The following is a 14,639-nucleotide window of genomic DNA, read 5'->3' on the forward strand; positions in this document are numbered from 1 at the left end:
ACAGAAAATTAACTTTAAAATATTTCTCTAATGAAACACTCCCTCATGTGAGGTGGCAGCAGAAGGCTTACTAGTTTCAGGTCATGCACATGATAGAAATCCTATTTCCAAAGATAATAAAAACAAATACTAAAACTAAAAAAACATCTCAGTTAATTATTTAGATATTTACTGAGAGAGAATAGCATAAAATTGGAAATGCTTTTCACAGAGACATAGGATCCTGAGTAGGAAAGTGACTTCAGGAGCGCATACGAGGGCAGACTCACAGATCCCTGTGGAGAGAAGCATCTGACTAAGGGACAGACAGCGAGAGGGCTAAGTGCAGACAACTGCCACGGAAACGCGTGGAAAGGAAGTGATCCGGGAGTCTCGCCACCTGACTCGACAGAGTCCTTCTGTTACCTGGTTTCCCATACCTGTTCTGTTTGTCAAAAATATATTGAATGCGGCACAGAAATGTGCAGGAATCAGCTTTGCAGAATGTTACTGAGAGAGCTCACAAATTAACAGTCATCAAATTTATTCTGTAAAGAGTAAGAGAAGCTGGGGCGGGGGTGGCGCACAGCTTTGATCCCAGCCCTCAAGAGGCAGAGGCAGGAGGAGCTCTGGGTACTGCCTGGTCTACAGAGTGAGCTCCAGGACAGCCAGGGCTACTCAGAGAAACCCTGTCTCAAAAAACAAAACAAACAATAACAAAGGTGGGGGTAAGAGAGTGTACAGCTGAGGCTTAACAGTCATATGGTCTCTATCTTAACTTTCCCACCGTAGTAATAAAGCAATCATAAGCTAATTGCAAACAATTATGCTGTAATAAAATTTCATTTTCAAACAAAGATAGGGGGCTGGATTTGGGCTATAAAGACTGTTAGAGAGCTGAGCCAGTAACTCAGTAATTCCAGAGAGATAATGTGCTAATCTTAAAGCTACAGAAGCACCAGCCACACCTGGAGATGATGAAAAGAGATAATGGTGAATGTACGAACTAAGTAGTGACCTCAGGGATAGGACAGTAGGGAAAGACGCCTATCCACTTCTGAGTTCTTCATAGTGGGACTCTGAAAAAAGATCACTTTGAAATTAAACAGTAGTTGGTTCAAAAGCCACCTATATAACTGGGGGTAAGTTACTTAGCCTCTGCTAGATTCCTTATCTACTAAATAGGAAAAACTGTCCAGAGCCATAAGATTTAAAAGAACAAATACAGCCCTCCATCCTCCTTAGCAAAAACATGCATATAAATTGAGACTAGGTGATAAAGAGAACGGCAGAAGGAATTTAAAGATAGAAAAGACCAAAGAAAACCAATTATGAAAAATTTAAAGAAACTGGGACTTGAGCTGAACTTTAAATAATGAAAGTAGAATAATAAGACAGTTAAGGGAGATGTTACAAAAATAATCACAATAAAATACAACAAAGAGGAAGAGATAGATGTACAAATACAAGGTTCAACAATACAAAATTCATGCTCAGTAAATATCTGTTAAAATAAATAAGAGATAGACAGATTTATATAAAAAAAACTAAAAATGAGGCTGCTTAGGTAAGGTGGGACATACTTTAGAGACTCCGGCAGTCAAATTAGCTTTCATGCTGCTGCAAATGCAAAGCTTCCAGAGCTAGAGTTAGTTAGCAAGACTGTACTTCTGGAAGATATCATCTGGCAGCAATAGATAGATTGGCAGAACACAGAATAACCAGTTATAATAATTAGGTTAACACATGCATGTATGCAACCTAATTATTATTATCTAAATATTACCATTATATGTATGCACACATACATATACATGTGGGATGTAACTATACATACAAGAATATATTATAGATAGGAAACTAAGCAAAGATGGTAGTTAAATTAGAGATGAGATTAAAATATTGGATCTAATACCAGCCTGCCCTAGCAATTACAATTAGCATCTGTACTTAAAAATGAATACATACAGCTGGGTGTGGTGGCATACATCTATAGTTTCAGTGCTGAAGTGGTAGAGGTGAATGATCAGAAGTACCAGGCGAGCCTGGGCTACATGAGACTCCATCTTCTGTTCTGCACCCCACCCCACCCCACCCCACCAATAGCTATATACAAAATCACATTTTTTGAGTTGCTTCTTGGTAGTAAGGTAGGAATCAAGCTCCTAAGTGCCAACCCACCTGATCTTCTTGAAACAAAGCACCTTTCTGAGCATTTATTCGTTTAAACAGATCTCCTCCTTCACAGTAATCCATTACTATGTAGAGAGAGCCATTTTCTACAAAATATAAACATCAAATCCCATTTTTAAAATGTTGAATCAAAATCACAGTTAAATTACGGTACTTAAAGATTTGCTAAAAAGCAGCATCTAGCCAAGAGTGGACCATCTTCAAAAGGATTAGGGCACAAAGTCTAGGAACGCTGTCTATACAGGCTGTGTACGATGATTTAAGTTTCAGGCAACTCCATAATCAACCATTTTTCTAACAAGAATATACACCGTCTGAGTAGAGAACGATGTTCATACCCTAATACTTCAAGAACATACATACAATGCAGAACAATATGTTTGCTCAATTTCCTTAAATGCTAAATATAAAATCATGTTTTCCCACCCATTTTTCAGAACCGTTAGACTTGAAATGATCACTAGCTTTCAGTATTGAATTATTCACTAGAATAATTAACTGCTCATTAAACACAAACTCAACAATAAATGATATAATGAACTCTGTGGATTCAACAGCAAATAAGGCACAGCCTCCACCTCCAATCCCAGGGGTTTCTTTTATTCTCTTATATATCTTTATGCAAGGAGAAAGGATCTTCTGTGTCTCTTTCCATCACTAGAAAGGCCCAGAAAACAATCATTCTTTCTACTGCCAACTATTTTTCATTCAAGGAAGAGTGATCAATATGACTTGTAACATGTGTTGAGCCATGACCCACTAAGGAGACTATCACAACCAAAGAGTGGTGTTCCTACTTCTCGTATCCTTATGATGTGCACAATGGCCATATTTCTAGAAACACTCATTTCTCTCCATTTCTAGTGGCACTGTAATTGAGGGTTCTTATATGCTCTTCTGATATACCGCCTAGAATAAACCATTAGAACTAGATACTGATCTGGATCAACTAATTAAGGATCTAGTATGACTGTAACTAGATGGAAAGATCCTCTCAATATACATGCTAAAAATGACAAAATAAAATGGGGCTGGAGAGATGACTCAGTAGCTAAGAGCACTCAGAGGACCTGAGTTTGTTTCCCAGCACTCACAGTGGCTCACAGTCACTGATAATTCCAGTTCCATGGGGTCGGTTGCTGCCTTCTGACCTCCAAGAGCACCAAACATGTACATGGTGCACTTAGATGCACACAGGCAAACACACACATAAAGTAGAAATAAACCTTAAAAAATGGCAATATGAAAAAAAAAACCCTCTATACAATCCACAAGTTGCACACAGAGTGTCATCATCTATACACTTATTAATAGTTAAGGCTATTTCAGGGAGGAAACAGAGCAGTAACAATTGCTAATTCCAAAACAAAATAATGGTATTTCAAAGATAGCTGAAAACAAACCTTCTATGCTTTGGAAGCTAAGTGTAGTACCAAGAAGCAGAAGAGGGAAGATTTGCAAGTTTGAGCCTAATCTGAGTTACATGGCAAGAGCTTGTATCAAAGCTGGAGATAAAACTTGGAAGTGTTTGCATAGAGCACACAAAGCCCCATATCTGCTCTCCAGCACTGGAAGATGGGGAAACGGAGAGGTGAGACTACAGGAAGTTACACAGAACTCAAAGAAATTTGAGAAATGTCGGGGATTTAGTATATGAATTTGCTATATTTTCTGCTACTCAGATCACTATTGGAGCAAATTTTCATTTGTTCTCTCCTCTCTCCCCTTCCCATCTCTCTCTCCTCTTGCTCCCACTCCCAACTGCTTGTCAAGGTCTCTCCAGATGTTGCCCAGGCTGGCTTCAAACTCACAATCCTCCAGATTCTACCTCCCTAGTACTAACTAGTATTGCAGGTGTGGCACCACGCCCAGTTTTAAATCAATACCTACTGAAATATATAATTAACAGAAAAGGATTTCCTTTGTTAGAGAAGTAATGATCTGTTTTGTATTTTTTCTAACATCCTATCCCCATCTGTTTGTCAGATTAATTTGCACAAGACTACAGACACACAAAAACTCCATCACTAATAGCCTTACATACTTTTAAAAGACCCCTAAAATCCAAAACTATTACCTTAGAAACTGCTTGATGTTGAAACAAAACAAAACACAAAAACCAGATAAGCCAGTGACACAGACGGAGAATAACAAAGAGCATGACAAAAACATTAGCGGGACATGAAACAGAAAACTCAGTACAAGCGCACTGCTTGGCTATTTCTAGCACCCTTTCCTTTGCCACTACTAACTTTAGAAGCCAAAACCCCAGACAGTTTAATTACTGTTTTCTAACAGTCTAGGGTGTGAATTTGTGTTCATTATGAAAGACATGTGTGTGTTATATACGTACGACATGTCTTAGTCATAAATTCAAGACAGTGTTTCCTGGAGTTCTGAGCTGCTGAAGAAAGTCGATCAGATCTGAAGGGCGATCATGGGGAAGTCCATTTGTAGCTTATTTGGCAGAAATTCACAGCTCTGCACTGGCTACTGGGTCTGAAATAGGGACAGCGTGGACCAGTACTGTCCCCAGTCTTCCAAGTAGACAGTGTCTGACGTGGACTGAATTAGTGGGCTTCTAGCTGCTATCCACTGTAGAGTTGCTTCTTTGCTACTGGAAAGACTCCACAGCTTTAGAGTTACAGAAGTCTTCAGAATTGTGGTGCCAGGGCAGAGAGAAAAACCAAGCGCTTTGTTTCCCTAACACAGCACGTGTCGTGTAGGCACAGAAAACAGGCTAAGAATAAACACTGGCTGTCAACCACGCTAATTCCTAGGGAGATCGAATGAGGGTGAACTTAGAAGAACCGAGAACTTGTAGTCATGCCTGCCTATGCCTTTTGAACATTTATGGTGACAGGTAATGCTTAAAACGAAGTACATTTGAATCATTAAGATGACTTCTAGTGCAGATGGGCCTGTTCATCATGTTCTAGGATGGACTGGGAGGGCCCATGGGGACCCACTCCTAGATGAGGATATATGGTAGTTAAAGGCTACGGGCAAGGATGAGTCATGTTTCCTCAGGGCTGTCATCACTGGTAAACTGCCCAAGAAATAACCCCACTGTGGAAGTCTTTGATACGACTACATTGTGGGAACTCCTTCAGCCAACACCCCATACCTGTGCACATGCAAGCAACCTTAGTTAAAGTCTGTGGGTTATTAAAAAGGGAAGACATGAAAGTAGGAAGGGAGTGCTGGGAAGAGGAAAGCAATGGGCTGCAGTTGGAATATGATGAAGTTATATACATGTATGAAATCATCAAAAATAAGGTAATGGTTTTAAAAAATCAAGATCAGAACATTTTTCTCAGTGTCAGTAGAAATACTTATATGGAAACTTAAGGTTAAAATGGTGCTATTAATTTTGCCCACTCCAAATTTTTGTACTATACTGCTTCTTCTTAAGTAATTGTTAATAACAAAAAGTCAGTATTAAGCTATGAGGGTATCACTACTATCCTAGAATCAAACTAATACTAACATGCATATTTATCAAACAACAAAAACAAAAAGTATTTTTACTGAAAATACATTCACAAAATAATTCCTTAAAGGAAAATACCCAAAAGTTATAAGTATCATTTTTTTGTGGCTGTTATTCCTTCTTTTTTATTTTATTATTATTATTATTATTATTATATTATTATTATTATTATTACAAATTTTCACCTCCTCCCCTTCTCCTATTTCCCTCCCCCCCCCACTCCCCTTCCCCCTACCCTTCCCTCTCCAGTCCAAAGAGCAGTCAGGGTTCCCTGCCCTGTGGGAAGTCCAAGGTCCTCCCTCCTCCATCCAGGTCTAGGAAGGTGAGCATCCAAACAGACTATATTCCCACAAAGCCAGTACATGCAGTAGAATCAAAACCCAGTGCCAGGTGTGCTGCAATTATAAGTATCTTAAAGCTTATTTTAAATGTTTGCAAAATATATCTGACCTTCAAATGATTCTTTATATTGGACAATATTTGGATGCTTCATGTTTGCCAACACTGCTACTTCTCTCCTTGATTCCTGCCGTTCTTTGCCGGACATCTTAAACGGAAGAAAATAGTAAAGCCACTAATAAAGGTAAAAGTCCATCAATAAGAGAGTGGTTAAAAATGCTACTAATACAGCACGATAACAATAACAAGCATTAAAAACTATAGCAGTAAGTTACAAAGGAATGAACTGAACCTGTAAGTGAAGCCTATTAAGAGTGCCCAATCTACAGTAAGGACTGTAAGTATATGTTTCTACATACAATACAGGAACACAGAGGAAAAAATATGAAAGGACACACAGACTCCAGTGATGTAGTGGTCCTGATGGGATTATAGCACTCTTCTTCACTAGGTTATGCATTTCTCTGATAAATATTAAATATTTAATATTTGGTCCTATGGTGACCAAATTACTACTTCTGCAACCAAAGTAAAAATGTACTTACTCTTGAAATGTTAATTTCCTTGATAACATAATGCCTGCCATCCTCTGTGGACTTAACAAGAACAGCTTTTCCAAATGAGCCTTCTCCAATCTTCTGTAGTCTAACATACTTCTCCATGGCTCTTTTCTTAAGGCATTTTTATAGGGTAGCTACAAGCAAAAGAATTAGCAGAAATTAGGCAAGTCTTAACAGAAAGATATTTAATATCTTGACTGAAACTTACACTTTACACTTAGAACAAAAGAAGAAATAGTGGTGTTTCAGTTTTATTAGAATGCTTTGAAATATCCAACAGTAAACATACTTACAACACAGGCACATAAGGCAATCTTTTTCTTACATGAACTAGTAGCATTATTTTATTATTTTGATAAGAATAAAGCTTAGTAAGACAAATTTTCAACGATTTCAAAAATTCAACAATTGCAGGTAAAATTTCTGTACTTATATTTTGTTATTTATTGTAAGGATTTTCTTAGGATAAAATCTGAAATCAAAGACTATGGAGGTGTTAGTTAAAGCTTGCAAACATATTACTTAAGCATCTTGCAGAAATATCTGTCATAGCACGGTCCAAGAAGAAGGCATGTGAGAATTGTGAGAATTCCCGAGTGCTTGTGAGAAAACTCCAAGAACACAGTCTTGTGACCTTGGTTTTTTTAAAACACAGAACTGTTCTTCAAATGTGCTGTCGTGCTTAATCCAGGTGTCGTGGACAGACGTGTGTTTCTTTCAGCTGCTGTCATTCATCTGCTCTGTGGAAAAAATGTTTTCCTGTGATTGTACTCTTTACTCACGTGACTCAGCCCTCAGAGTATAAACTTCTGCTGCTTGAATAAAGGTGGCTATCGCATGAGACTTCGGCCCCCTCCTCTTTAGGTCCCACTCTCTCCGGTTCACAGACCCACTAGAGTGGTGAACATCTACCACAGTAACCAATACTCTATAAAATGCCGACTCTTAAACACTCCTACCAACAGTGGCTATTCTTTATAAAAATACCAAAGAAGCAACAAAAGGCAGTAGTTAAAGAGCTGGCCTGCAAGATGGCTCAGTGGATTAAAGGCACTTGCTAAGCAAGCTTGGAGACCAGAGTTGGATCCCTGGAAGGAGAAAACGCCACAAAGTTGCTGCTTGGCTTCCACACATGCGCATGGCATACATGCCCCCACTCACATCTGTGCATATACTTGCAGTTATAACAAACTTCAATGTCTAAAAAGAGCACTGGACCCTTAGAGCTTGAGGTGGTTTGAATGAGAACAGCCCCACAGGCTCATATACTGGCATTTTTAGTCCCCGGGTGAAGAACTCTTTAGAAGGATAGAAGACGTGGCCTTGGAGGAGGTGTATCACTGGGAGTGGGATTTGAGATTTCACACGCCCATACCAGGCTCAGTACCCCACCTTCCTCTGCAGGCCTGCCTGTGGATCAGGATGTTAAGGTATCAGCTACCACTCCAGTACTGCGCCATGCCTTCCTGCCTGCCGCCATGCTCCCTTCATAATGAACTACTCTATAAAACCATAAGCAAGCCCCTAGTTAACTTCTTTCCTTTGATAAGAGTTGTCTTGGTCACTGTGTCTCCACACAACATTAAGACAGAGCTAAGTCCTGGTTCTCTTACTTGTCACATGACCTTAGACCAGTGGTACTCAACCTGTGGGTTGCGACCCTTGGGCAGTTGAACTACCCTTTCACAGGGGTTGCATATCAGATATCTACATATGAGATATTTACATTATAATTCATTACAGTGGCAAAATTACAGTTGAGTAGTAACAAAAATAATTTTATGATTGGGGGTCACCACAACATGAGGAACTGCATTAAAGGGTTGAACGGTTGAGAAGCACTGCCTTACACTATTGCTTTCTGTATCTCAATTTATTCACCTATAAATGTAGATAAACACAGTATGCACTTAAAGAAGCACTGTGAGGGTTAATTAACGCAATATACTAAGAACAGCCTAAGGTATGTGTCACTGTGTTCCTGCTTCTGATGGACAGTGCTGCATTTCAAGTCTTCTGCTTACCGTTAATCCGAATAATTCTTCCGTATTTATTCAACATTTGTACTTTCTGTAAATTGTTTGTCCAGTTCTACTTGCATAGTCTTTTATTAGTATGAAAAACATTACTATTTAAGGAAAGATTTATCTGTCATAAAAGTAAAAACTGTATTTTGAGACAGGTTATTAATGTAATCTAAGCTGGTCTCAAACTAACTGTCCTCCTTTCCAGTCCTAAATGCAAGTGTGTACCTCCATGCCCAGCTTAATATGAACTGGCTTGATTAGTACACTTCAAAGATTTTCCAACCAAGATAAAGTTGTTAGTAGCTTGGCTACTCTTAGTTGTCAACTTGACTACACCTGGAATCAACTAAAACTCAAGCAGCTGGGCTTTACCTGATTGGATCATTTGAGGTGGGAAGACCCACTCCAAATCTGGATCACTTGAGATCAGAAAACCCATCCTAAAATCTGGGCTACACCTGTGGTGACAGTCCACATAAAAGGATGTAAAGGTATCAGCTACCACTCAAGTACTATGCCATGTCTTCCTGCCTGCCGCCATGCCATGGAGGACAGAAGCTTTGGCTCTTTGCCTGATTGCCTTCACTCCTGTGGGCAAGCTCATCTAGCCCACTGCTGAAGCACCCCTTCACTGGCATTAGAAACTTCGTCTTCAGGATTGAAGACCAACCTTGTAGACCAGATTCTTTGCTTTTCCATCTGGTCACAGCCATTGTTGGGCTAGCTAGACCTCGGCCTGTAGGCCACTTTAATAAACTCCATGATATATAAAAACCTAATCTATTAGTTCTGTTTCTCTAGAGAACCATGATTAATACAATAGCTTTAACAATTATAATTTTAGGATAAGTCAGAAAAAATACACCAGGTAATGAGAGCTTAAGAAAGGAAGCATGTGAAAGTCATAAAAGCAGTAATTAACACAGCCAGGGGCAAGATTTCTCTTCTGCAGAATACATAAATTCACTATTTTAATCTGAAACTAATACTTCATTCACCCAAATTGCTCTGTTTCCATTCACAGCAAGCACGTTCCAGTGTATAATTCCCTTCTAGGAGGAAATGGGCTTTCAGGAAACTTAAATTTTCTGCCATAGTTCACCACCTCATCCACCAATACTAAATTTCTTAATTTCCCTTAAAAAGGTTTGATTTTCTTAAGTTACAGAATTCATAATATAGTCCTGAAAACTAAAGGTTAAAATCCAGCCTGTAGTAAAATTGATAATTATCTTATGAAATTTTGTGAAAAAGAACCTTTCTCAACATTAATAAACATTATAATCAGATCTCATTTCAATTTCTATAATGAAGATACTTTTAGCAACTTTAAGAGAACTAAGAATTAAACATTATCATAAAACTCCAGCCATCAACAGTGAGATAGAGAGGAAAAGTCATTTCAAACACGGCCTTCATTGAATCAACTGGCACAGTGTAATGGGTATCTGGGAACCAGCCAAAACTTAATGCTATTCACAGAACATGGAAGCTCAATGTATCATATTACTATACTACTTAGAGATAATAAACTCATCTTAGAAGACTCAATTCCATGAAATAAAATCACATTAAATAATAGCCACATAATGAGGTTATTTCATAATAGTCATTGGTTTGTGACGTTTTTCGAAGAGAGGAGAAAACAAAATTTGTCAGTTTGGCTCTTTTTCCAAATTTAATTGCCAATTCCTTTCTAGAGACTATACTAAAAGGGCAGAACCTATTACTGTTCCTATACTATTATTCTATTGCCATCCATATACTGAGCTTTGTGGTTCTAATTCAGTAAAGCCAAATTTACTGCTCTTGGTAAAAAGAAAATAATTCTAACTGCCATCAAACAATGATAAACACGTTGTTTATCAATGGTGTAAGAAGTCCTGTCTATGTGTTGCTTTTCTTGGTCAATAAATAAAGCTGTTTCAGACAGTGGCTTAGAATAGGGCAAGGCAGGAATTTCAAGTAGATAGAGGAGGAGAGAGAGGCAGAGTCAAGGAGAAGCCATGGAGCTACAGAAGGAGACGCTGGAAGAAACCTTACTGATAGGCCACAACCACATGGTGATACGCCGATTAATAGAAATGGGTTAATTTAAGATATAAGAGCTAGCTAGCAATACAATTAAGCTATTAGCCAAACAGCACTGCAAATAATATTTTGGGTCTCGGAGGCCAGGAACAAACGAGCAGCCTCTACCAACAGGTACCTTTCTGAGTAATCAGATTCATGGTTAATGAGTTTCAGAACACATGACAAATTCTCCTTTTCTGCAGTCAATGTACATCAGAAGGAAAACAAGCTACCTATTTCATAGTTGTTAGACTTTACAACTAATTTATTACACTAGAAAACAGTTTCAAATGAAATGAAAGAAAAGATAATAACATGTACCACCTGCATCAATTGGCTTTCTTACACAACCAAGACCATGTGCCTAAGGGTGTCCCCACCCACAGTAGACTGAGCTCTCCCAGTCTAACATACTGTTAATCAAGAAAATGCTCACAGACGTGTACAGGACAATCTGACTGAGGCAATCCTTCAACTGAGACTCCCTTTTCCAAGATATGTCTAGATTTGTATCAAGTTGGCAGCAAACACATTTACATAAGAAATAGTTCTGTAAAGACACAAAAACTAGTAATATTGCTTTTAAAAAGGGAAGTGAACAGTTGAGAATTCTTCGATCTTTTGTATTGTTTGAATTTTAAACTGTAAGAATTGATTAGCTAGTCAAAATAATAAACTTTTAATAAGCTATGTATACTGATACAAGTAGGAAGAACACTGAGCAAATCATTTTTTTTCACTTTAATTTTTAAATGTTTTAAAATATACGTATTTAGAAAGACAGACAGGGTGTGAGCGCGTGCGTACACTAGAAGACAACTTGTGGGAGTCAGCTCTTTTCTTTCACCACGTAGGTAGGTCATGGAGACTGATCTAAGGTCATCAGGCTTGGTGGCAAGTGCTTTTACATGCTGGTCCATCCTGCTGGCCCTACCTGAATATCTGAACAGGAATGGGGATATAGCTTGGCAGCAGAAGCAACTGCCTAGAATGCACCAGGCCCTGGGACTGACTAATCCTTAGCACTGAGGGAGAAAAACCTTAAACAATGACCCATTTTCAAACTTTTTTACCTTAACATTTAAAGTTTTGCCACAATATCATGTTGCTTTTTAAGTATGTCAATTATGTTCCAGAAAAAACATACTGTAGCTCTAGACAAATTAGGTATCTTCCTTTTTATTTTAAGAACTATTACAAATAAGCAATGTTTGACACAATATTATGAACTAGATGTGAAAACTGTCAGATTACATGAATTTAAAACTGCATCTCCATCAATCAGGAAAACACATATTGACAGCATTAAGCATAGCTGTTTCAGATATTTGATGGACAGGTTATTCCAAAGGGAAACATTAGGGACAGATGAAAACAGATGCCAAGAAATTTCCTAGAACTGCCTACAGGCAAAGTCTATACATACAGTTCTTCCAAAACAATAGAAACAGCCTGAACTGTAGAAAGGGGTCAATGTATCTTCTCAGAGAGGAAAATCCTTCTCTATTTTTCATAACTGAGACTAAATTAGAAAACAAAATAGAGGATTGCTTTTTTTTTACAGTATGTGTTTTCTCAAGGAGTTTGAGGTAGAAATTACCAACATACAAAGACAAGCTTAATATGCATGAAAAGCTGTCATGTCAATAATTTAGAAAAGAAAGCAGACTACAGAGTAAAATCTACTTGGGATACAATGCCAATGTATTATTAATATGACCTCGAAAGAACTTCTGTTAAGTTCCACAGCTTTTATCAGATTTCTAACAGACTTCTTTCTGTGTAAAAACCAGTTTCCCCACAAAATAGGTTACTTGGGTTTCCCTAGAAGAGACAATTTTAACTGCAGACATCTAGAACCCGAAACTAAAAACAAAGAACTACTCTGTGTTTGGCTGCAGCCCTTCACGTCTACTTACTGCATCTTAAGAAAAGCCCATCATTAGCGCTTAGACGGACTAGGGCTTTTAAGCCTTCACAAATATTTCTGATGTGATTTATGTAGGCAATAAAAATATTTCTGCTTCTCGGAGATCTTACAGGAGAGAAAAAAAATTGGTCGGGCAGATAACCTGCCTAGAAAAACTGAAATCCTGTATCCAATCCCCAGGAACCCTCCCCAAAGTTCCACTAAATTATGAAAACAGTAAAATTTTTAATACTTTAAACATGGAAGTTGTGTCAAATCATGAAGAGAAGTGATGCCTTAGATTTTAGGTTAATTAGTTAACTGTTATTCATTTTCTTATTAAAATGCACAGATAACATCAAAGGCATCTAATCCATTTAAATGACTGCTTATCATCCACTAAGATTGCATTGTCATTTTAGATCAACTGCTTGGAGCGACACACAGGTCCTCCGAGTTTACACTTTAATGAGCTGAAGGTGCTTCACGTGCAAACACTTGGGTGGACATCCAAGCACTTTACAGAGCGTCCATACAAGTCTCCTGGCTACCACTGCTTCCCCCACGAGCAACTCACCTCAATGACACGGGACTTGAGTCAGAATAACAGTGGCGACCATAAGCACCGGTCTAGATGCAGCAGGGTCTTCCCCTAGGGCTTAAGGCAGCGGCACCACGGTGCACTGTGAAAAAGGCATGCTGAAAGAGAAACCGAGTCTGTCTCCTCAGCAGCCGCTCACAGCCCAGGCTGCAACTCCCAACCCTGGCACGGGTCTCCGGCTGACGCGTCAGGCTTGCCTCGGGCGGGTCAGGCACAGCGCCCGCACCACCGGTCCCGGCTCCGCGGACGACACAAACACAGCGGTTTCCGACCCCTTGGAAACGGCGCCGGCACAGGGGGAGTGCCTGGGTACCGCCCCCAACTTCACAGCGCCAGGAGGCTGGGCCTGGCGCGGAGCCGCAGCACGTGTGACTGGGGGAGCTAGCTGCCGCCCGCGTCCTCCCGCCTCGCCACAGTGACCATGGATTCCGGGCTGCGGGCAACTGCACAGGCTCAAGGTAGGGACGCCCCACGTAGCCGCCCCAAAACCCTGGGTCTGAGGATGGGGCGAGAGGAACGGCCCACGTCACTGTCGCCGGCGTGTGACGTTAGCGCGCAGCGGCCGTCTAGCAGCGGTACTGCAGAGGAGGAGCCTGGAGGCGCGGTGGGGCGGGGTTAGCCGGACGGCGCGAACGGGGCGGTACCCGCAGCGCGGGGCGGGACTAGCGGGGGTTATAGGGGCGGGGCTTTGGGAAGGGCGGGTTAAGGGACTCGGGAAACGAGGGTGCCCGGGCCCGACGCCAGTGGAGGAGCTGTAGCGAAGCGACGGGGTCAGAGGGGCGGGCCTAGAGGAGAGAGGAGGCGAGGCGGAGGGCGGAGCGAGAGGTAGGTGGATCGCTTGGGGGCGGGGCGAAGCGAGTTGGCGGTATAGGGGAGGGGCGAAGGGACTGGGGCGGGGCATCGGAAAGGGGCGGGGCCGTCGGAGAGGCTACCAGGAGGTTTGTGAAGACTAACGTGAAGGTGCGGATAGGAGGCGGGGCGAGCGGGGAGGGGCGGAGCTTCAGGAGTTGCTAAGAACCAGAGGGAGAGTGTGATACAAAAAGGATGGGAGAGATCAGAGTGGGAAGAAGAATGTGAAACTGCAAAGAATTAGGCTGAGTGAAGGCAGGAAGTTCACTCAGGAATCTCGGACTGAATAAAGCATATTAATAACTTTCCCACACACAGTACACAGATACGGTACTTTTATAATTTAAGCCCTCATTGCTTAACTGAGGATGCCATACGTTCACAAATAATTTTCCTTTAACTACAAAGCCTTTAAAAAGTTATTTTGAGCCGGGCGGTGGTGGCGCACGCCTTTAATTCCAGCACTCGGGAGGCAGAGGCAGGCGAATCTCTGTGAGTTCAAGGCCAGCCTGGTCTACAAGAGCTAGTTCCAGGACAGGCTCCAAAGCCACAGAGA

General features: G+C 40.5%; 1 protein-coding gene across 11 annotated transcripts in view; it reads right to left on the reverse strand.

Moving 5' to 3' along the window:
- The window catches only part of Nek1 (NIMA related kinase 1), a 122,098-nt gene extending 108,335 nt beyond the window's left edge, over positions 1–13,763 (reverse strand). For 9 of the 11 annotated variants that reach the window (XM_038326706.1, XM_038326702.1, XM_038326708.1 and 6 more), the window contains exons 1-5: positions 13,211–13,763; positions 7,259–7,364; positions 6,610–6,758; positions 6,116–6,212; positions 2,161–2,258 (exon numbers count right to left, since the gene is read on the reverse strand). In XM_038326706.1, the coding sequence (XP_038182634.1) occupies positions 2,161–2,258; positions 6,116–6,212; positions 6,610–6,726 (312 nt within the window). In that variant the 5' untranslated portion in view covers positions 6,727–6,758; positions 7,259–7,364; positions 13,211–13,763. The remainder of the gene's footprint in view (positions 1–2,160; positions 2,259–6,115; positions 6,213–6,609; positions 6,759–7,258; positions 7,365–13,210) is intronic. The other 2 variants (XM_038326698.1, XM_038326699.1) reach the window with 2 other exon arrangements.
- Between the last annotated feature and the right edge of the window lie 876 nt (positions 13,764–14,639).

The sequence above is a fragment of the Arvicola amphibius genome, chromosome 4, assembly GCF_903992535.2.
Source record: "Arvicola amphibius chromosome 4, mArvAmp1.2, whole genome shotgun sequence".
NCBI lineage: Eukaryota > Metazoa > Chordata > Mammalia > Rodentia > Cricetidae > Arvicola > Arvicola amphibius.